General features: G+C 48.7%; 1 protein-coding gene across 11 annotated transcripts in view; it reads left to right on the top strand.

Moving 5' to 3' along the window:
* Window positions 1-2,533: 2,533 nt before the first annotated feature.
* The window catches only part of AZIN2 (antizyme inhibitor 2), a 41,991-nt gene continuing 23,325 nt past the window's right edge, over window positions 2,534-21,199 (top strand). For 4 of the 11 annotated variants that reach the window (XR_012089733.1, XM_007979525.3, XM_073007530.1 and 1 more), the window contains exons 1-9: window positions 2,534-2,676; window positions 2,770-2,890; window positions 3,580-3,756; window positions 5,371-5,544; window positions 13,492-13,664; window positions 14,866-15,000; window positions 16,128-16,293; window positions 18,712-18,874; window positions 20,066-20,178. Coding sequence is in view for 10 of the 11 variants with exons in the window: in XM_007979525.3 (XP_007977716.2) it covers window positions 3,652-3,756; window positions 5,371-5,544; window positions 13,492-13,664; window positions 14,866-15,000; window positions 16,128-16,293; window positions 18,712-18,874; window positions 20,066-20,178 (1,029 nt within the window). In the remaining variant the exon portion in view is untranslated. Of the gene's footprint in view, window positions 2,677-2,769; window positions 2,891-3,579; window positions 3,757-5,370; window positions 5,545-7,688; window positions 7,919-13,491; window positions 13,665-14,828; window positions 15,001-16,127; window positions 16,294-18,711; window positions 18,875-20,065; window positions 20,179-21,199 lie in introns of those variants that run through there. The other 7 variants (XM_073007527.1, XM_007979520.3, XM_007979519.3 and 4 more) reach the window with 7 other exon arrangements.

The following is a 21,199-nucleotide window of genomic DNA, read 5'->3' as shown; positions in this document are numbered from 1 at the left end:
TGATAGACTCCAAATGGACAGACTGGATTCTGGTTCGTTTCTTCTTACCTCTATTGATTCATTCAGTAAACATATTGAATGTACCTATTATGTGCCTACTAGGTGATGAAAAAAGCCGGTAGGGCAGACCCAGACCATGACATCCAAATGCATCCAGCTCAAAGAATGATTAAACTAAAAGTAGAGCCAAAGTTATTCGGGTGCTCCTCTCCTCTCAGTCTAATCTTTAAAGGTTTCTGCCATGGCCATCCTAATCTACCCTTCCTGATTGGTAGATACTTGTTCTCATACTGTGTTGCAAATGACTACTAATCTCAAAGAAAGGGCCTACAAATGACTGTCCTATAAAGCTGCCTCCTGAAATGCTGCTCCTATGTATAGAAAACAAGAAGGTTCCAGGCAGAAGGGCCCAGAGAAATCAGTCTGAAACCTCTCAGTTCACAGGGGGAAATCAAGCCAGGCAGAAGTGACCCAGATCCAATTAGGGTGACTCAGCCAAGGACACCCAGCCATTATATGTCCCAGCTGGGTAGGCAGCAGAAAATGGCTCTCCCTGCCTCTGGTCCCTCCCTGCCCTGCACCATCGGTGTACTGAGCATGTTCTAACTAGGTTGTGCAGAGTGTCCTAGGGAGACACTAAGGCAGGACAAGAAGTGCCACTGATTAAAAAGAAAGTCTACAGCTCACTGGGCACAGTGGCTCACGCCTGTAATCCCAGCACTTTGGGAGGCTGAGTCAGGCAGATTGCTAGAGCTCAGGAGTTTGAAACCAACCTGGGCAACATGGTGAAACCCTGTCTCTACAAAAAATACAAAAATCAGCATGGCATGGTGGCATGCACCTGTAGTCCCAGCTACTTGGGAGGCTGAGGTTGGAGGATCACTTGAGCCTGAGAGGTGGAGGTTTCAGTGAGCTGAGGTCATATAACTGCACTCCAGCCTGGGTGACACGGCCAAACCTTGTCTCAAAAGAGAGAAAAAAAAAAGCCCACAGCCTAGCAGGGGACGTGAAGACACGGTAGACCAAAACCCCTTTGGCTTCATTGATTTGAAATGCTGCCTTCATTGTGTACCAATCTCCAATGTATACGGGACTGCTGTAGACTCTGTTGTTTTACCACTGTCTCTTCCTGCTCCAGCACCATACTGTTTTAAAGACTGTAGTTTTGGCCAGGCGCGGTGGCTCACGCCTATAATCCCAGCACTTTGGGAGGCCGAGGTGGGTAGATTACTGGAGGTCAGGAGTTCAAGACCACCCTGGCCAACATGGTGAAACCCTGTCTCTATTAAAAATACAAAATTAGATGGGTGTGGTGGCATGTGCCTATAATCCCAGTTACTTGGGAGACTGAGGCAGGAGAATCAGTTGAACCCAGGAGGCAGAGTTTGCAGTGAGCTGAGATCGCACCATTGCACTCCAGCCTGGGCAAAAAGAGTGAAACTCCATCTCAAAAAAAAAAAAAAAAAAAAAAAAAAAAAAAAAAAAAAAACTACAGCATTATTTAAAAATTTTTGATATGATAAAGGAAGCCCTTTTTTTTTTATTTTCCAAGAACGTCTTGACTCCTCTTGCACGCTTACTTTTCCAGATGAACTTTTGAGTCAGCTTTTGAGTAACACAGCTATTGAATCTTCTTCAGCACTCTTGTCTATGCCATGCTCCAGGCTCTTGAGTAGTGTATTCAGTCCTTGCCCTTGGGAAATCACAAACTAGGTGCAAAGTGTAACCAACCAAGAAGTGTAAAATAGCAACACGAATCTCACACTATAGGTAACAAGGACTAAATGAGTGAGGGGTCCAGACAGACTAAGTGCTGTGTTGCTTGGGGCCAGGCAGGTCATGGAAGGTTCAACAGAGGTGACAATATACAGGACTTTGATGGGTGAGCAGCAACTTGTCGGTATAAAATAAATGCTTTGAGTTGAGGAAGTCCGGGAAAGCTTCTTGAAGAAGGAGACACATTTCTCTTGAGAGGTGAGTAAGAGTTTGCCGGGTTCAGAGGATGGGATAAAGGGAGGGATTGCCTTGAACTGGGAAAGTCACAAAAAGGTTCTCTGAAGACATTTTAGATGCCTTTTGAGTTGGAGTCGGGAAGATGCCTGGAAGAGACAATTAAATAAAAAGAATTTTATTACAAAAGTAATACAAGGACATGTCATTTGAACTGGGTTTTGAGAGATGAGTGAGCAGTTCCTGCGGCAGACAAGAGCGGTACCACGAAGTAAGTTGAGGCAGACGCAGAAAAGGCTTCCCGGTCCCGCTCACTCTTTAAGACCTAAGATGCAGGGTCTAAGTGTCCCACCCGTGTGGCTGCGCCCTGTAGTTCCGATTTCCCAGCGTGGGGTAGTCACCGCCAGGTCTCCGAGGGAGAAGACTGCGGCACGAGCGGGCAGAGCTGAGTGCTTTATGTCGGAATCGACCAATGGGATGGCGGCACCCGGTTGCCAGGGCTACGGCCAAGCGGAGGCAGGGCCTCGGCGCCATGGGCGGGGCCTGGCTGGGGTTATATAAGCGTGCTGCGGGCGGAAGGCTGGGCGTGGGGGTCGGTGGCTACTGGGCGGGCGGGGCGCAGGCCGCGGGACCCGATCCCGGGGGAGCGAGAGAGCGGAGGCACCGAGGAGCCGATTCACTCGCTGGGGAGACTTATGGGCCGAAGCCGTGTAAATGCGTTTTAAGGCGAGTGCGGAAAGTGGCTTGGGGAGCCTCGGGGAGCGGACGCCCTCCGCTCTGGTGCTGACCTGCCCCCCGGCCCCTTCTGCCTCCTGTCAGCAGGGGCCTCGGCTCCGCAACTGCCACTCCTCCTCGGGGTGTTGCACAAGTTCCGAGGTCACCGGCGACCCCCCCTAGCAGCGCGCCTGGCTCTGGCCCCCGCGAAGGAGGACGGAGCTTGGTAAGGGGCCCTGGGGGATGGGGGGACCTCGGCCCTGCACTCGGTAGGAGTCACTGCACGCGGTAGGAGTCACTCGGACAGAAAAAACCTTGGCCTTCCGTTCAGTCCCAGGAGCTTGCGGCCCCCACCCACCACGTGGCGCCCCCAGGCACGCCTAGAATTCTAGCATGTCAGGATCAGTCCAGCCCCCATTTACAGTTGGGGAAAGTGAGGCTCCGAAGAGGGTCAGAGGGTACCCGAGGTCAAGCAGTAGAGAGCGGACTCGAACTTAAGCTCTTACTCTCAGGCTGAGACTCCTTGGCATGGCCACCGGCTACCCTCTGGGTGGGCGTGGTCAAGACTGGGGGCGCCCTGGAAACTTCCCCACCCAAGTTTCTCAGATTTTCTGTTCCATCTCTCTTTCACTGTTTCCTGAAATCCAGAATTTCAGAACTGAGAAGGCTCTCCAAAACAATTCATCCATTTTACTGGTGGGGCACCTGACTCGGAGAGGCAGTGACATTTGGACATACAGTGCCTTGTCTCCGTTTGAAATCCGGGATTCTTTATTTTCTCCACCCTTGCCTAATGAACCCCGGGCTTGTGCTGGGGGCGGGTTGTGACGGGATTGGGTTCCCTGGCCTGGGGAGGCGAGTGGGGCAGCGGAGCTGGCCCCCCAGCCGTTCCCTTCATTTCCCCCCGCCCCGCAGTGTGTTGCATACTTTCTAAGGCGGCGGCTGCAGCAGCGGCTCCATCCAGCCCGTCAGCTCCTCCTGCAAGGCATGGCTGGCTACCTGAGTGAATCGGACTTTGTGATGGTGGAGGAGGGCTTCAGTACCCGAGACCTGCTGAAGGAACTCACTCTGGGGGCCTCAGAGGCCACCACGGTGAGGGGCTGGGAATGGGGGTGGGTCCCCGGTCCCCTGTACAGATCAGCTGCCTTCTCAGGAAGGGTCCCTAGGGCCCTCATCTTATCCTTTCGCTTATTTGGTACGCAATCCTTGCTATTTGCAAGAGAGGGGCTCAATTTATCCCCAATTCTTGGTCCTTGCCCCCAAACCTGCCCCTCCTATGTTGCCTTTCTACCTAGTCCTCCAAGGTCAGAAACCGGCGATTCCTGTCCTGCTGCCCCCTCTCCCTCACCGCCCACATCTGGGCATTACCAAGCCCTGTGAATTCTGCCTCCTTAAATAACCCTCCAATGTGCTTATGTGGAACCTCATTTTCTAGCTTAGTCTTCCTCTCTCCAAAGGCCCCCTGATCTCCTCCCTGTCTCATGCCACCCCCTCCAAATGTATCATAGTCCTGTTCAAAATCAGAATTTGGCATTTCCCCACTGCCTACAGGATCAAGTCAGAGCTTCCCTGCCTCCATAGCCCCATTCCCAGTTTTCCCCACTCCCAGTTTTCCCCACAGTATATATTATGCTCCTTCGAGCTGAATGACTCATTTTGCGTTTCCCAATGATGTCGTGTGCCCTATTATCATGCCTTTGCCCAGGCTATTCCTTCTGCCTGTAGCATCCTTCTCTCAGCCTTTCCCCTCTTTAGCCCTTTCTAGTCAATCCTTGCTTCTCATCAGTGTTGCCTTTTCCTGATCGCCCCAGGCAGATTTTGTATTTTCTTTCTCCATGCCCCTGCACTGCACCTTGTAGAAACTGCCATCTAACATCTACTGAGTGGACTCGTAAGTACTTAAGGGGTTCCTTTTCTTCCAGACCCAAGCTCCTTCAGAACAACAGTACTGTTTGGTCATCTCTGTCTCTTAGCATAATGTTTGGCACCAACTGGGCATGAGTAAAAAAGTGTTGCATGAAAGGGAAACTGAGTCTCAGGGAAGGAACTCTGGAAGGGTCCCTTCCACATTTAAGTAATGTGGTCTCACCCACAGCCTCATACATGTTTGGCCTTTAGCACATCTGCAATGAACAGTTGTCCATAGGCATCGGTTGCAGTGTCAGTGGGATGAGCTTAAGGCTTCATCGAACACCTGTGTTTGGAAGGCCATGAGCTGTAGGTCACAGCTTCTGCCTTTAGGGAATTTACCCTTTTCTAGAATGGACGGATGCATATGCAGTTCTGATACCTTGGAAGCACGTGCAAATGCTGTGGGAGCATCTAAAAGCAGAGTTGCCTTATTGGTTTGGGGAAGGTGGCATTTGAGTAAAACTTTAAGGATTTTGCCAGACACAGGAGTGGGAATGGTATTCTGCAGAGGTCATGGTGGGAACAAAGGTTTGAACGTGGGAAAATGATCCAACCTACAGCTGGAGTTTTAGCCGCATTGAGGGGAGGGGTTGGGGCTAGATCACAGAGCCTTGAATGCCAGACTGAGGAGTTTGCCTTCTGTCGTGTAGGCTTGGGGAGGCCCAGAACACTTTACAGCAGGGTAGCTCTGTGGCCAGAACTGAACCTGGGTCAGGTACTTGGAAGGATCATGGATGGCATGCACAGGGTGGGAGCTGGATGGGGTCTCATATTCATCCACTTCTTGTCATTCAGGATGAGGTCGCTGCCTTCTTCGTGGCTGACCTGGGTGCCATAGTGAGGAAGCACTTTTGCTTTCTGAAGTGCCTGCCACGAGTCCGGCCCTTTTACGCTGTCAAGTGCAACAGCAGCCCAGGTGTGCTGAAGGTTCTGGCCCAGCTGGGGCTGGGCTTCAGCTGTGCCAACAAGGTGAGCCCCGCCCCCACGGTGCACTGACCCTCCATGCTCACTCAACACAACATGGCCAGGCTAGTGCAGGTGGGCTCTGGGGAGCAAGAGGTACCTGCAGTTGGTCCTTGCCCTCTGGGAAGACCACCCACTCAGGAGGGATCTCAAGGGATGAGGGAGGGAGAAACGAGCATGGAATTTGTCAGCCTTGAAGTTCCAGATTGGAATCTTCTGCGTCCCTGGTAGAAAGCTCATCTTTTTAGTGGAGATTTGCAAATTTGTTTGGCACAGAGCTATACATGATGTTCTTCTAATTAAAACAAAACAAACATATCTCCATATTGTTGGTTTCTTTTCTTTTTCTTTTTATAATCATAATAATATGTGATGGTGCATTTTCTTAACTAGTCCTTGTAGTTTTTTTTTTTTTTTTTAATGTTGAAAAGATATATATATATATATTTAGAATTAGGCAGCTGGACTCAGTTTAGATGATCCCAATTTTGTTGGCAACATCCAAAGCATCGTAATCAGGAGCCAGTCGAACATACACCTTTTTCTCTCCATCAGGCCGAATCAGAGTGTTGACCTTGGCCACATCAATGTCATAGAGCTTCTTCACAGCCTGTTTAATCTGGTGCTTGTTGGTTTTAACATCCACAATGAACACAAGTGTGTTGTTGTCTTCTATCTTCTTCATGGTAGTTTTGTTGTTGCCACCAATTCTGTCTTTCTAATTTGATTTCTGCTGTTGTCTTCATTCCCTCCTGCTCTCTTTAGATTTATTTTTTTATTTTTTTCATTTTTTGAGACAGAGTCTTGCTGTCACCCAGGCTGGAGTGCAGTGGTGCCATCTTGGCTCACTGCAACCTTCACCTCCTGGGTTCAAGCGATTCTCCTGCCCTCAGCCTCCCAAGTAGCTGGGATTACAGGCATGCACCACCACACACGGCTAATTTTTTGGTATTTTCAGTAGAGACAGGCTTTCAGCATGTTGGCCAGGCTGATCTCAAACTCCTGACCTCAGGTGATCCACCCGCCTCGGCCTCCCAAAATGCTGGGTTTACAGGCGTGAGCCACCGCGCATGGCCACTTTAGATTAACTTTGCTTATCTACTGTTGTTCAGTATCCACTGAACTCCTCTAATGTGGTAGTCACTGTGCTAGGCAGGGCTAGCAATACAGAATTGATAGACTGCTGTCCTTGAGTTGAATGCTTAGTTTATTTCCATTCTGTCCTTGCTAGATAAAAGCCTTTAAGCTATAAAGTTTCAACTAAGTAGAGCTTTGAAAGTATCTCATTTATTAATTCAGCAAATATTAATTGGGCATTTCCTCTGAGGCCAAGTGCTATTCTAGGTGGGGATTTGGCAGTGAGCAAAATAAAACAACAAAAGCCCTTCCTTCATGGAGCTTGTTTACAAAAAAAACAGATTAAATAATGAAAATATGTAGTATTTTAGATGGAAAATGCTGTAGAGAGAAAGCAGGAAAGGGAAGTAAGGAATGTTGGGAGAGAGGATTGTACTTTTAGATAGTTTGACCAGGGAAGGGTTCACTGAGACTTGAATACAGAACCAAAAGAGCCAACGGATCAAGCCAGGTGGTAACCAGGGAAAGGGCATTTCAGGCAGCAGGAACAGCAAGCGCAAAGGCCCTGAGGTGGGAGCAAGTCCAGTGGGCACTGGTTTGTGATAGTGTCCTTAGCACCATTTTCTTGGTGGTTAGTAATGGTTGCCTAATATGGCTGGATGTTGTGAGGAGAGTTCTAGAAAGGACTCCTGGAGTCCTGGGCAGGATGACAGGGCTGGAGCGACTCCAGATTGGGGAGAGGTGTGCATTTGGCTGGGATGGTTAGAATGAGCAGGTTAACCTGTAGCAGGGACCGAATGTTAACGCCTTTCATGGTAGATGAGGTACTTCCCCTTGTCTTTGGTTTAGTTCAACCTCTGCACACCTCGTTTTGTGCATGTCTTCCATGAAGCTCTGTGAGGCACACAGGGGGAGAGACTGCTGTTCTACAGTTGAGGAAACCGTGGGGTCAGCCATCTGTGGGTAGCAGAGCCAGGACGTCCACGCTTCCCATTTCTTCCTACAGTGCCCTGGACCGCCACGTGGGATGAGAAGGAGCAGTATCCTTTCAGTTCCCGAGGTCTAGGGTGAACAACAGGACCAAACCCCACTGCCTAGAGTTTTCTGCTTCAGGAACCCCAGGGGGAGGTGCTTAGTTCTCTAGAAGAAAGGGCAGAGTGGAGTGTTAAGGCTCAGAGAGACCTTGATGACAACAGGGACTGGAGAAGCATCTGCCCTTTGCTGAGTGCGTCTGTTGTGTCAGGCACTTTGCCAACTGCTTTCTGTACATGATCTCATTTTACTCTCGCAACAGCCCTGTGAGGTAATTATTATTTTTTTAATGGGGATTCTGACCGTAGCCTGGTGAGGACACATTTAACGTATAAGGAAATAAGAGATGGAGGTTCCGTACCAGGGTGGTGGCAGCTTGAGTCCTGCTGAGTTGCCTTGGACTCTGTCTTTTCCAAGGTCGCTAAGGAGAGGATAGTTGAGCTGCGATTCAGCCAGCGATGGATGCCCTCAGCCAACTGCAGGGGCAAGGAGAGACCTAAGCCCCCTCCCTGCGATGGGATCACACAGACCTTTTGGTGCACTTCTGGAGAGGTGGCTCCTGGACTTAACAGCTTTTCTTGGAAGGCCAAGTCTGCCCTCTTCTGGTTGGCCATAGCAGGTGGCCATGCTTAACAGCGTTGTGCCTTAGTGGACACTGACCAAGGGCCTGGCGTGAGCTAGGGCTGGATGTGCAGACAGGCATGCATTGGACAGGTGCCGGGGCCACGGCTTGCTCAGGGACTCTGGTCTACCTATGCCACCTGCCCGAGGACCACTGTGTCATCTTCCCTGCCCCCATCCCTTGCTCTCTCTTTCTGTCTCCCTCAGTATCCTCCCATCTTAAGAAGGCTTTGCTGGATACCACATCCTCTTCCAGCCCAATCCGTTGCTCTCTTTTTGTGACCAAACTCGACCGAGTTGTCTGCAGTCACCTGTCCGCCCCCATTTTTTCTTTCCTTCAGCACTCCTTCCATAAGCCATTGCGTCTCAGCCTCCACTTTCACTACTCCAAAGAATTTTCTCTTACCAACATCCCCAGTGACCCGCAGGATCCAGTGAGCACTTTACTTTAAACATGGATTGTCAACTAATAATACATATCAAATAACACATTGATTCATTCACCCCAAAATAAACTAGGATATCAGCTTTATGTCTCCATAGATAATCACCAGGATGGTTTTGGTGGATACATAGTATTTTTTTTTTTTTTTTTTTTTTGAGATGGAGTCTTGCTCTATCTCTCAGGCTGGAGTGCAGTGGCATGATCTTTGCTCACTGCAACCTCTGCCTCCCAGGTTCAAGCGATTCTCCTGCCTCAGCCTCCCGAACAGCTGGGATTACAGGTGCCCGCCACCACGCCCAGCTACTTTTTTGTTTCTTTAGTAGAGACGGGGTTTTACCATGTTGGCCAGGCTGGTCTTGAACTCCTGACCTCATGATCCACCTGCCTCGGCCTCTCAAAGTGCTGGGACTACGGGCGTGAGCCACCGCACCTGGCCAGCAAGGTGTTCTTTAAAAAAAAAAAAAAGACTCAACAGTAACATATGGTCCTACTTTTAAAGGCTTCAGAAGTGTATAAGATGAAAGAGAACACGGCTTCGACCCCACCTCATCAGGCACTTCTTACAGCTGAGACAGCTCCTTCCCATCCAGACACAAGCTGTGAGACAAGATTTGCATTTACAGGAATAGCTTTCTAATCTGCATATTGTTCTTCATCCCCTGGAAACGTTCTCCATCCTCACCTCTGCAGGTCCTGGGCACCATCTCTCCTCGTCTTCTGCCACTCTCTAAATGGTAGCATTCTTCTGAATTCTTAGACCTCCCTGTCTTGTAAACCCTCCTTCTTCTCAGAAGAAGAAGGGTTATCTCCTCCCATGGCTTTAAATACCATCAATATGCCACTGCTTCCCACATTTTAATCTCCAGCTCAGACCTATATATCCAGTTGACTTGATACGAGGAGATGCCTGGAACCTGGCATGTTCAAATGCGCTCCTGATGTCCCCCTTCCCTCTCATGAAGGGCCCCCTCAGTCTGCTGGATGTGGGAGTTCCCTCTGACGTCCTCCTCCTCATCACCACGTGCAATCTGTCACCCAGCTTGCCAGCCCTGCCTCCAGAACACATCTCCCCGCTTTTCTGGAGCTGGCTCTGTCATCTCTCCCAGGGCGATGGTGATAGCCACTGACTGTCACAGTCTATTCCTCCAGAATCCCCTTGGGCCCTCCCTCAGGTAGCCAGATAGGCATTGTAGACGTTGTATTTAAAATGCAAATCTGACCATGTCATTTCCCTTCCTAACCCTTTAGACTCTTTCCCATCATATACAGGGTAAAACATGTTTCCTTGGCAGCTCTGCCCCCCTCCCTCTGACCTCATTGTCCTCACTGTGCTAACTTGCTCTGCTCGAGCCACTCCAGCATTCTCTGTTCCTTGATCAGGCTGAAGTGCTCAGCACCGCTTGCCTCAGAACCTCTGCACAGGCCACTTCCTCTACTGGAAACATTATTAGATTCTTTCCTTCCCTCTTGGCTTGGCTGAGGCCTCCTGCAGGGCTCAGTTTAAATATCTGAGCCTGAGGTTGTCCTTTGCCCCTCACACCCAGGTCTCTTGCAGCACGTACTTTTTCTTCCCAGCTTTTAACCACTTGTAATTCCATCATTATTTGGTGCTCATTTGGGACTGCCATGCCTGTCTTCCCCACCAGCCTGAAAGCTCCATGGTCTCAGAAAGCCTCTGTGCTTTAGTCACCACTTGTTTTATTAACACCTATCACAGAGCCTGGCAACTCAACAGATGCTCAAAAGATACCCGTCAGTGCAGCATTGAGGTTGCATTCCCCATTCTAGCAGTGAGGTTAAGAGCTGGTGTGCTAAGGGCTGACAGTTAGAATCCCATCTGTGCCACTTAAAAGCTGTGTGACTTTGGACAAATCACTTAACCTCCCTGAACCTCTGTTCCCTACCTTATAAGATTATTAGTAAGGTTAAATGAGAATGTATATAAAATACTTAATGCAGTGACTGGCACAGGATATGCCTACAGTGAATGACAACACTTATTTAAATATTTATAATTAGGCTGAGTGCCGTGGCTCACACCTGTAATCCCAGCACTTTGGGAGGCCAAGGCAGGAGGACTGCTTGAGCCCAGGAGTTGCCCAGCCTGGGCGACGTAGTGAGACCCTGTCTCTATTTAAAACATATATATATTTTTAAAAATTTAAAGAATTATAATCAAAGCTCAATCACAGGTCCCCAAAGTGCTAACACTGCTTCTTCCTCTCACATCATGTGGTAAGGCAGGGAACAAAAACGCAGGTCCACATCCACTCAGATTTGGGGTGGGCCACATCTGCCCCTGGGAAGCAAGCTGTGGTGGCAGCAAGCCCAGCTCTGGAGCTTGACCTTTGTGTGCCACTCTGCTACTGATTGACTGTGTCACCACAGACAGGTGGACCTCGCTGAACTCAATTTCGTCCTCCATAAATTGTAGCCAGTAAATATTTCATAGCATAGTCGTTGGGATTAAATGAAATAGTGCTTATAAATATCTAGTGCTGAAAAGTTGCTAAATTAAAATTAGACTCTTATTACAAAATGAGAATGGCTAAAAATGACTCTTATGCCTCTCACCATGTTTCAAAACTGGCTCTCTCTTCTCTTGTTTATTCGTGGAGAGTCAGACTTGAATTCGAAAATTCATTCTGCCACCTATTTGCTGCATAGCCTTTCTGAGCATCAGTTTCCTTCTCTGTAGATTGGAGCTAATACCCATCTGAATGGGTTCTTTCCAAGGACTGAATAAAAGGGTGAATCCAAAGTAGGGGTTGGCAGACTATGGACAGAGGGCCAAATCCAGCCCCCCACCTGATTTTATGAAGTTTTATTGGCTCACAGCCACATTCATTCAATTATGCTTTGGCTGTGGCTGTTCTGGTGCTACAAAGGCAGTTGAGAAGTTGTGACAGAGACTGTGTGGCTCGCGAAGCCTAAAATATTTACTCTGGTTCTTTATAGAAAAAGTATGCTAACACCCGATGTAAAACATCTAATTCAGGGCCTGCTTGTGGCAGGTGCTGAATGAACACAGTTGCTGTCATCATCGTCATGATCTTCATCATCATCATCATCATCATTTGTTCGTATCATTAATGCAGCAATCAGGTGCACCCATGTTCTGCAAAGGGGATGAGGAGGAGCCCCCAAGAGGAGCAGGGCTGAGCCAGCACACCCTGCACACTCAGCACAGGGCCGTGCACAGAGTAGGCCTTTGGAGTGGGGTGATCTCTGTCCAAAAGACCCTTGGTCTGGTGGACTTTCTAATACACCAGCAGCATATTTATTATTTATTAAGTTGACAAATAAAAAATAAAAATTGTACATATTTATGGTGTACAACATGATGTTTTGATATATGTACGTGTTGTGGAATGGTTAACAAGCTAATTAGGCATTCACTCACATACTTACCTTTTTTTTGTGGGGAGAACCCCTAAGGTCTACTATTCTCTTAGCAATTTCCAAGTGTACCATATGTTGTTATTAACTATAGTCACCACGATGCACATTAGATCTCTTGAGCTTAATTTTCCTGACTAAAACTTTGTATCCTTTGACCAACTTCTTCCCACTGCCCCTTCGCCATCGACCCCAGCCATCGACCCCAACTACCATTCTAGGCTGCTTCTCTGAGTTTGACATTTTTAGATTCCACATATAAGTGAGGTCATGCCTGTTTGTCTTTCTGTGCCTGGCTTATTTCACTGAACATGATGTCCTTCAGGCTCATCCATATTGCTGTGAATGACAGGATTTCCTGTGTTTTTAAGGTTGAATAATATTCCATTGTGTATGTGGATCACATTTTCTTTATCTGTTCATCTGTGATGGACACTTAGGTGGCTTGCATATCTTGGCGATTTTGGATAATGCTGCACTGAACATGGGAGTGCAGATATCTCCTCTACACATTGATTTCCTTTCCTTTGGATGTATACCCAGTACTGGATTGCTGGATCATACGGTAGTTGGTAGTTCTATTTTTTGAGATGGAGCCTGGCTCTGTCACCCAGGCTAGAGTGCAGTGGCGCAATCTCGGCTCACTCCAGCCTCCACCTGCTGGGTTTAAGTGATTCTCCTGCCTCAGCCTCCTGAGTAGCTGGAACTACAGGCATGCACTACCATGCCTAGCTGATTTTTGTATTTTTAGTAGAGATGGGGTTTTGCCATGTTTCCCAGACTTGTCTCAAGCTCCTGGCCTGTAGTGATCTGTCTGCCTCGGCCTCTCAAAATGTTGGGGTTACAGGCGTGAGCCACTGTGCCCTGTTCCTATTTTTAGTTTTTTTTTGAGGAACCTCCATACTGTTTTTGAAGTAATATTTAAACATTTAAATTTGCCAGGAAAATGTGTCAGAAGCCTGTTGTCAGGGCTACCATGAATCCATATAACGCCTTTGTGAAAATTAGAAAACGTACCCTTTCCTTAAGACACTTAATTGTTATAATAAATATGCTGATTTTCTTAGAATGAGATGCCTTACTGCCAGGAAGTTGTAATAAATATACAAATCTACTCTGTATTCATTCTGAATGGGACCCCCCATCCCCCAGGATTGTGCAGTGCACCACCTGCATGGCTGTACATGGCAGCCCTGCTTATCAAAAATGGTGAATCCATGTAACTCCTGATTTCTATGTATCTGTTGTCTTAGAGCAAGGCCCACCTGTTACGGGCCTCCCTATGCATAGCTATGACTTTGCCCTCATCTGTGCTTCCTTGGGTTCCATGGGCCAGCAGGCTCTGGTGCCTCCTTACCACCACCTTTGGGGCCCCATAGGCAGAGATGGAGTTGGTCCAGCATATTGGAGTCCCTGCCAGTAAGATCATCTACGCCAACCCCTGTAAGCAAATTGCACAGATCAAATATGCTGCCAAGCATGGGATCCAGCTGCTGAGCTTTGACAATGAGATGGAGCTGGCAAAGGTGGTAAAGAGCCACCCCAGTGCCAAGTAAGCTGAGAACCACTCATGGGGAGGCTGGGCTATGGGGAGGCTGGGCTGTGGAGAGCCTGGGCTGTGGGGAGGCTGGGCTGGCGAGGCTGGGCCGAAGGGAGGCTGGGCTGTGGGAAGGCTGGGCTGTGGGGAGGCTGGGCTATGGGGAGGCTGGGCTGTGGGGAGGCTGGGCTGTGGGGAGGTGGGGCTGTGGAGAGCTTGGGCTGTGGGGAGGCTGGGCTGGGGAGGCTGGGCTGAGGGGAGGCTGGGCTGTGGGAAGGCTGGGCTGTGGAGTGAGGGTGGGGGTGGGGTGAGGGGGTGGGGCTGGGGCAGGTCACCCTGTCCTGGACCCAGTCACAGTTGCAGGAGGTTGGGGTAGGTTCTCCTGGGTTCAGTCCAGCTGGAACAAAGGCAGAAATAACTGGTTTAAAGCCCCAGGTGGAGTGAGACCCATGTGTTATGGAAGCCAAAGTCACAGGCTTGAGAGAGTTGAGGGAATGGTCAGGAAAGCTTCACGAAGCAAGTGGCATTTGAAGCGGGCCTTGAGGAATGAATAGAATTTGGAGAGGGCATAAAAGTGAACTGCATAAGCAAATGCACTAAGGTTGGAAACAGCATGGGGCATTTAAGAGTAAGCAGAAACTTAGTGTGGCTGCAGCATGCTATGTGCAGGGGGTGAAGGAGATCCTGGTCGGGGGTGCGGACCCGATGCAAATGGACTTTCGAAGGGGTCAGTGCTGGACGTTTTGCTCTGACTATGCCTTTTACAGGATTACTGGACACCCTTGGACTTCCCAGGAGGGGCCTTCGGGTGAAGGGTTGGGGGGCAGGTGATGGGCCACTCTAGTCCATCCAAAGCAGCTTCCATCGTGTTAATGGGTCCTCCTTAAGGCTTTGTTTAAAAATGGTTCCTCTCATACATGACAAGTTTGAAAGCTCTGACTGGTGTGGAGACTGATTTGGAGGGACTGGAGCTGCCCCAGGAGAGTTGGTGAGGTCTGGACAAGGGCAGGGGCTGCAGGAATGGGTCCAGGGACATTTAAGGAATGGATTGGATAGGACTTGAAGGTTGATTGGCTGTGTAGGGAGAGGGAGGGGTCAGGGAGCCTGTGGGGTTGGGTGGCTCTGAGCCATGTAGCTCATAGCCCTTGATTGAGAGATGTGGCTGGGGCGGGGTGACAGGGTTTGTCCAGCAGAGGGGCACTGCGTATCTCATCAGGATGGTTCTGTGCATTGCTACTGATGACTCCCACTCCCTGAGCCGCCTGAGCCTGAAGTTTGGAGTGTCACTGAAATCCTGCAGACACCTGCTTGAAAATGCGAAGAAGAGCCATGTGGAGGTGGTGGGTGTGAGGTGAGCACTGGGAACCCCTGCCATCCCCTGCCACACCAGGCTCCCTGCCTCTTTCCCAGGAATTAATTCTGTAAGAGACCTTCCCCAGGGCCTCCCTGCAGGGCCTGTCCCTGGGCCTGGAATTCTGCCATTTGAGAATTTCCTCTGTTTGAAAAGGAAGTTTGGAATGGTCCCTTCCCCAGCCCCAGGGTCCCCAGAAGGTCTTGTCCTAGGAAGTTCCATCCAGGGACCTGGCTTTGAGGGAGTTTTACTAGCCTGTAGGACAAAGGTTTTGCAGCTGCACTCTTGAGGGGCTCGTTTTCTTTATCTTTTTTTCTTTTTTTTTGAGATAGGGTCTCACTCTGTCACCTAGGCAGGCTGGAGTGCAGTGGCATGATCATGGGTTTCTGCAGCCTTGACCTCCTAGGCTCAAGCAATTCTCTCTCCCACCTGAGCCTCCCAATTAGCTGTGACCACAGGCATGCGTTACCACACCTGACTAATTTTTATTTGTTGTAGAGATGGGGGCTCACTCTATTGCTCAGGCTGGTCTCAAACTCCTGGGCTCAAGCAATCCTCTTGCCTTGGCCTCCAAAAGTTCTGGGATTACAGGTGTGATCTGCACCCAGCTGTGTGCCTCTTTTCTTACAGGGATATGGAAGGGTAATAATGAACTACCTAATGAATAATGAACTACCTAATATAGGACTTTGTTTATTCTGTACTTAGGATGTGCCAGCTGCTGTGCTAAGTGCTTCATGCACATTATCTCTCAGCTTTGTGTGGTGTGGGTCTTGTCCCCGCATTATAGGTGGGGAAACTAAAACAAAGCTGAGTAAGCTGCCAAGGCCACCCTGCTGACTGGGAGGCACAGCCGGATCTGGTTGACTTGGGGGTCCTGGCTCTCATCCCAGAAGGAGGGATGGGAGGAGCACCAAGTGCCAGGAGACCTTGGATCGAGCCTCCTGTCCACTCTTCCCTTGCCATATGGCCCTTGGCAACCCATTTAACATTTCAGGCCCTCAGTCACTGCATCTGTAAAATGGGTATACTGTCTCATGTGCCTGCCCAACGTCACTCTTGGCTGGGGCTCAGGTGGTGGCACTTGGAGCCCTGCATGTCAGCCGAGGCTCTTCCTCTCTTCCCAGTTTTCACATTGGCAGTGGCTGTCCTGACCCTCAGGCCTATGCTCAGTCCATCGCAGATGTCCGGCTCGTGTTTGAAATGGGCACCGAGCTGGGTCACAAGATGCACGTTCTGGACCTTGGTGGCGGCTTCCCTGGCACAGAAGGGGCCAAAGTGAGATTTGAGGAGGTAACCCTGGAGCTGGGAGTGTCGTGCTGAGCTCTATGGTTGGGGAGGGGGATATGGAGGGATTAGATGATCGGAGGGAGACGACTGTGCGTGGGTCCTATGCACTGCATGCCGTGCTTGGTGCTTACCTGGGTGATCTCACTGCTTATTAACCCTGTGCTACAGCTGAGCAAGCCGAAGCTCACAGAGCTTACATCACTTCCTAAGCCCAAAGCCACCTGGTCGATCTCACTACTTATTAACTCAGTGCTACAGCTGAACAAGCTGAGGCTCACAGAAGTTACATCACTTTCCGAACCCAAAGCAGAACCTGGTTCTGCCTGCCATGCACTTCACCAGCCAATTGGAGGCATAACCAGGACACATTTACATAAGTCATAAGGTTCTTTAAGGGGCGGGATAGGCCTCTTCACCCTCAGGTGGACTGATGAGAAATCGGGTGGGAAGGCAGGGAAAGGAAAACCAACCTTTGGTCTGCTCCCTGTCCATTCTCCTCCATTCCCTTTTCCTTACCCACTGTGAGGTGAAGCCAAGAAAAATGTGTCCTAGCAGTTCCCACTGCAACCACTAGAGGTCGCCTCTTCTTGGTAGGCGCCTCGTTCAGGAATACCGATATCTAGGAATTGACTTTACAGAAATAATTTGGGATAGTCTCAAAGAATTTGCCTCAAAGATGACAGTTCTAGCTTTGTTCATAACAGAAGTCCAGTGGACTTCCCTGGTCCATCTCATACTCAGGATTGGTTAAATTATGGTACATTCTTTTGATGAAAACATTTACTTAATGTGGGGAGGTCATTCACAGTCTATTAAGTAAAACAGGTTCTAAAAACATGTACAGAGACCTATCATGGTTATAATAAAAAATAGCGTTTGTATAAAAAGTAATTAAAGACACTACTCCAAAAGGTTAACAATAATTAGATTCATCTAGGTGATAGAATTAGGAGTGATTTTTATCTTCTTTTTCCTCTTCCGTATTTTCTGAATTTTCTGTAATCAAGTGTATTACAGTTGACCTTTGAACAATGTAGAGCTTAGGAGCAGCGACCTCTACACACTCAAAAATCTGCATGTAATTTTTGATTCCCCCAAAACTTAGCTACTATAGCCTACTGTTGACAAGAAGCCTTAGTGATAACATAAACAGCCAATTAACAGATATTTTATGTGATATGTATTACATACTGTATTCTTACAATAAAGTAAGCTATAGAAAAAAATATATATATATATTTTTTGAGACAGGGTCTCACTCTATCACCCAGGCAGGAGTGCAGTGGCACCATCTCGGCTCACTGCAACCTCCGCCTCCCAGGTTCAAGCGATTCTTGTGTCTCAGCCTCCCAAGTAGCTGGGATTACAGGTGCAAGCCACCATGTCAGCTTTTTTTTGTATTTTTAGTAGAGACAGGGTTTCACCATGTTGGTCAGGCTGATCTCGAACTGACCTCAAGTGATCTGCCCACCTCAGCCTCCCAAAGGGAGGGAGATTATAGGCATGAGCCACCATGCCTGACCAGAAATAAAATATTATTAAGAAAATCATAAGGAATGGAAAATGTATTTACTATTTATTAAGTGGAAGTGGATCATCATAAAGGTCTTTGTCCTCATTGTCTTCAAGTTGAGTAAGCTGAGGAGGAGGAGGAGGAAGAGGAGGGCTTGGTCTTGCTGTCTCAGGGTGGCAGAGTCAGAAGAAAATCCATGCATAAGTGGACCCACACAGTTCAAACCTGTGTTGTTCAAGGATCAGCTGTATTTAACAAACTGGTTATTTATGAAAGAAAGATCCACATCAGGGCTTCTGGAATCTGAGTACCAAGTGTGATATGAAGAGTGCCCCTTCCCATCGTGGGGCCATGAAGGAGGGTGATTTACACAAGCATGAGGCTCTCTACCGGAGGGTGATTTACACAAGCATGAGGCTCTCTTCCCCGCTCTGTCCCCCTCCTACCTTCTTGGCCAGCTGTCCACAGTTACCAGCTGGAGCCTTAGCAGTGCCAAATCCTTCTTCCGGAAATCAAAGCAGCTTTCAAGAAATAGACTTGGATCTGTAGCAAGTCTTCAGCATAAAGCCCACATTTCTTTTCTTTTTTTTTTGAAATGGAGTCTGTGTCACCCAGGCTGGAGTACGGTGGCTGTAACCTCCACCTCCCAGGTTCAAGTGATTCTCCTGCCTCAGCCTCCCAAGTAACTGGGACTACAGGCATGTGCCAACACACCCAGCGAATTGTTTTTTAGTAGAGACGGGGTTTGGGGTTTCACTGTATTAGCCAGGATGATCTCGATCTCCTGATCTCTTGATCCGCCTACCTCGGCCTCCCAAAATGCAGGGATTACAGGCATGAGCCACCGCGCCTGGCCATAAAGCCCACATTTCAAACACATAATTGTCTCCCCATTCTCCTCCTACCAGATTGCTTCTGTGATCAACTCAGCCTTGGACCTGTACTTCCCAGAGGGCTGTGGTGTGGACATCCTTGCTGAGCTGGGGCGCTACTACGTGACCTCGGCCTTCACTGTGGCAGTCAGCATCATTGCCAAGAAGGAGGTTCTGCTGGATCAACCTGGCAGGGAGGGTAGGTGCCAGGTGGGCAGCGGAGCCCTGTTCTCCCCTGAAGCTGGAGACAGTGGTTGGCTGAGCAGGGTCTGGTTTTAGACCCAGTGGCAGAGGATGGGGGAATCTGGAGAATGAATGGGTTCTTGCTTTAGGGAAACTTACAATCAAGTCACCCCACCTCAAGACGTTTATTTAGTATCTTTTTTCCTAGGCGTGTTCATATTTTGTGAAGATTGAGAGCAAAACAACCTTAGAGAGAATAGATACTCTATTGACCCCATTTTACAGATGAGGAAACTGAGAGCCAAAGAGAATACAAGTGAACAGCTTAATAGCTAGTAAGAGCCTGCATTTGACCCCATGTCTGTCTCCTCTCCAAAGTATAGACTCCTACTCATCCTACTGCTTCTCATAATATAATAAAAATAATTAGTGACAGCTTACATTTGTTTGAGTCCACTTTACAGATGACAACATAGGCAGTGGGAGGCTGAGTCATTAGCCCAAGGTCACATGGCTGATAAGGGGCAGTGCTGGGATTCAAGTTCAGGTTAGGCTGACTCAGAGCTTCTGGGCCCACATCACCAACATCAATGCTCTTCCCTGCCCTTCCAGATAGGTCAGGGACAGCAGCCTGTGAGTGACAGGTGTCAGGGACTCTGATCTTGAGGCTTTGCCCTCTGCTCTGGGACCCGGGGAGCCTCAGGACCATGCACTCCTCCCCGGAGAGAATTCATGTGAAGGGCGGTGGGCTCCAGGCAGAATGTCCTGTGTTCGTGTGTGGCATTCTTCTGGCTTCCTTTATAGACCTGGGGGATTGTCCCATCTGATCCAACCAAGAGACCTGGCTTCTCATTGTGGCTCATCCACTGCCCTATCACGTGCCTCTGAGCAAGTAGCTTAACCTTTTGGGGTCTTGAGTTTGGGTGGGCTGCACTTCTGCCTTTGCTGGGGCATCTAGGGGCTCAGATGCAGGCAGGGGAGTGCGTCCTGGGCAAGGTTGCTTGGCTGCAAGGGTGAGTGTTTCCAACACGGCAGTGAACCCATGTCCTTGGGGGGATGACCGCTGATGGCTTTTGTTGTAGGCCCCACCTCATGGTTGAGGAATGGGCAGTCATTTTGCTTTCTTGCTGAGCCCACTGTTGTGCCAGCCCCACTACCACCCCCTCACATTGCTATTTGTGCTGCCCTGACCCCTCCTCTCCTGCAGAGGAAAATGGTTCCACCACCAAGACCGTTGTGTACCACCTTGATGAGGGAGTGTATGGGATCTTCAACTCAGTCCTGTTTGACAACATCTGCCCTACCCCCATCCTGCAGAAGGTGAGCTTACCCCATGTGGGCCTGTTTTCAATTATGTGTGTGTATTTCAATAACATTTGTTGTGTTTTTATCTAATTTTTAAAAAGTCAAACATATTTATTGTCCATAATAGACAACAAGGATGATGAAGTTTATCCCACATAATCCTACCACACAGAGAAAGACTCTGAGCATTACATACTTTAAAAAATGCCTTATACTTTTTTCATGACATTGGAATCATGTTGTTTTGTAACCTACTTTTTCCATTTATATGGGGTGTAGCTCTTTCCATGCCATTAACTGATCTTTGACAACATGATTTTTGATGACTATATAGTATTTTAACCAATCTAACTCTAGTGGTTGGCCATTTGGTTTTCTCTTTTTGAGCCTTGTGAATATATGTTGAGGTTACGGCTCTATGGTAAATTCCTGGAAGTAGAAACACTTCATATACAGTGGATTTTTCTGTAATAACAGGGGAACAGGAATACATAAAACATTCCTCCTAGCCTGTGGAACCCAGCCCAGGGCCTCCAGCACCTTTAATGGGCATCTTTGAGAAAAGAAAGAAAACCAGACATCATTGTATCTTCCCTTCTCCATCGTGTCTTCCCATCTCTGTCTCTCTCTCTCTTTTTTTTTTTTTTTGAAATGGAGTCTTACTTTGTCACCCAGGCTGGAGTGCAGTGGTGCGATCTCAGCTCACTGCAACCTCCGTCTCCTGGGTTCAAGTGATTCTCCTGCCTCAGCCTCCCAAGTAGGTGGGACTACAGGTACCTGCCACCACTCCCGGCTAATTTTTGTATTTTTAGTAGAGGCGGGGTTTCAACCATGTTGTCCAGGCTGGTCTCGAACTCTTGACCTCAAATCATCCACCCACCTTGGTCTCCCAAAGTGCTGGGATTTCAGGCACGAACCACCGCGCCCGGACTCTTCCCATCTCTTGATCTTTGTGAAGCCCCTCTTCCTGGAAAGAAACTTTCCTTGCATGCCTTGAAATGCCTAACTAGCACTGAATATGTTTTTCCTTCCCTTC

The sequence above is a fragment of the Chlorocebus sabaeus genome, chromosome 20 (assembly GCF_047675955.1).
Source record: "Chlorocebus sabaeus isolate Y175 chromosome 20, mChlSab1.0.hap1, whole genome shotgun sequence".
NCBI lineage: Eukaryota > Metazoa > Chordata > Mammalia > Primates > Cercopithecidae > Chlorocebus > Chlorocebus sabaeus.
This window is presented reverse-complemented; position numbering and strand designations above follow the sequence as displayed.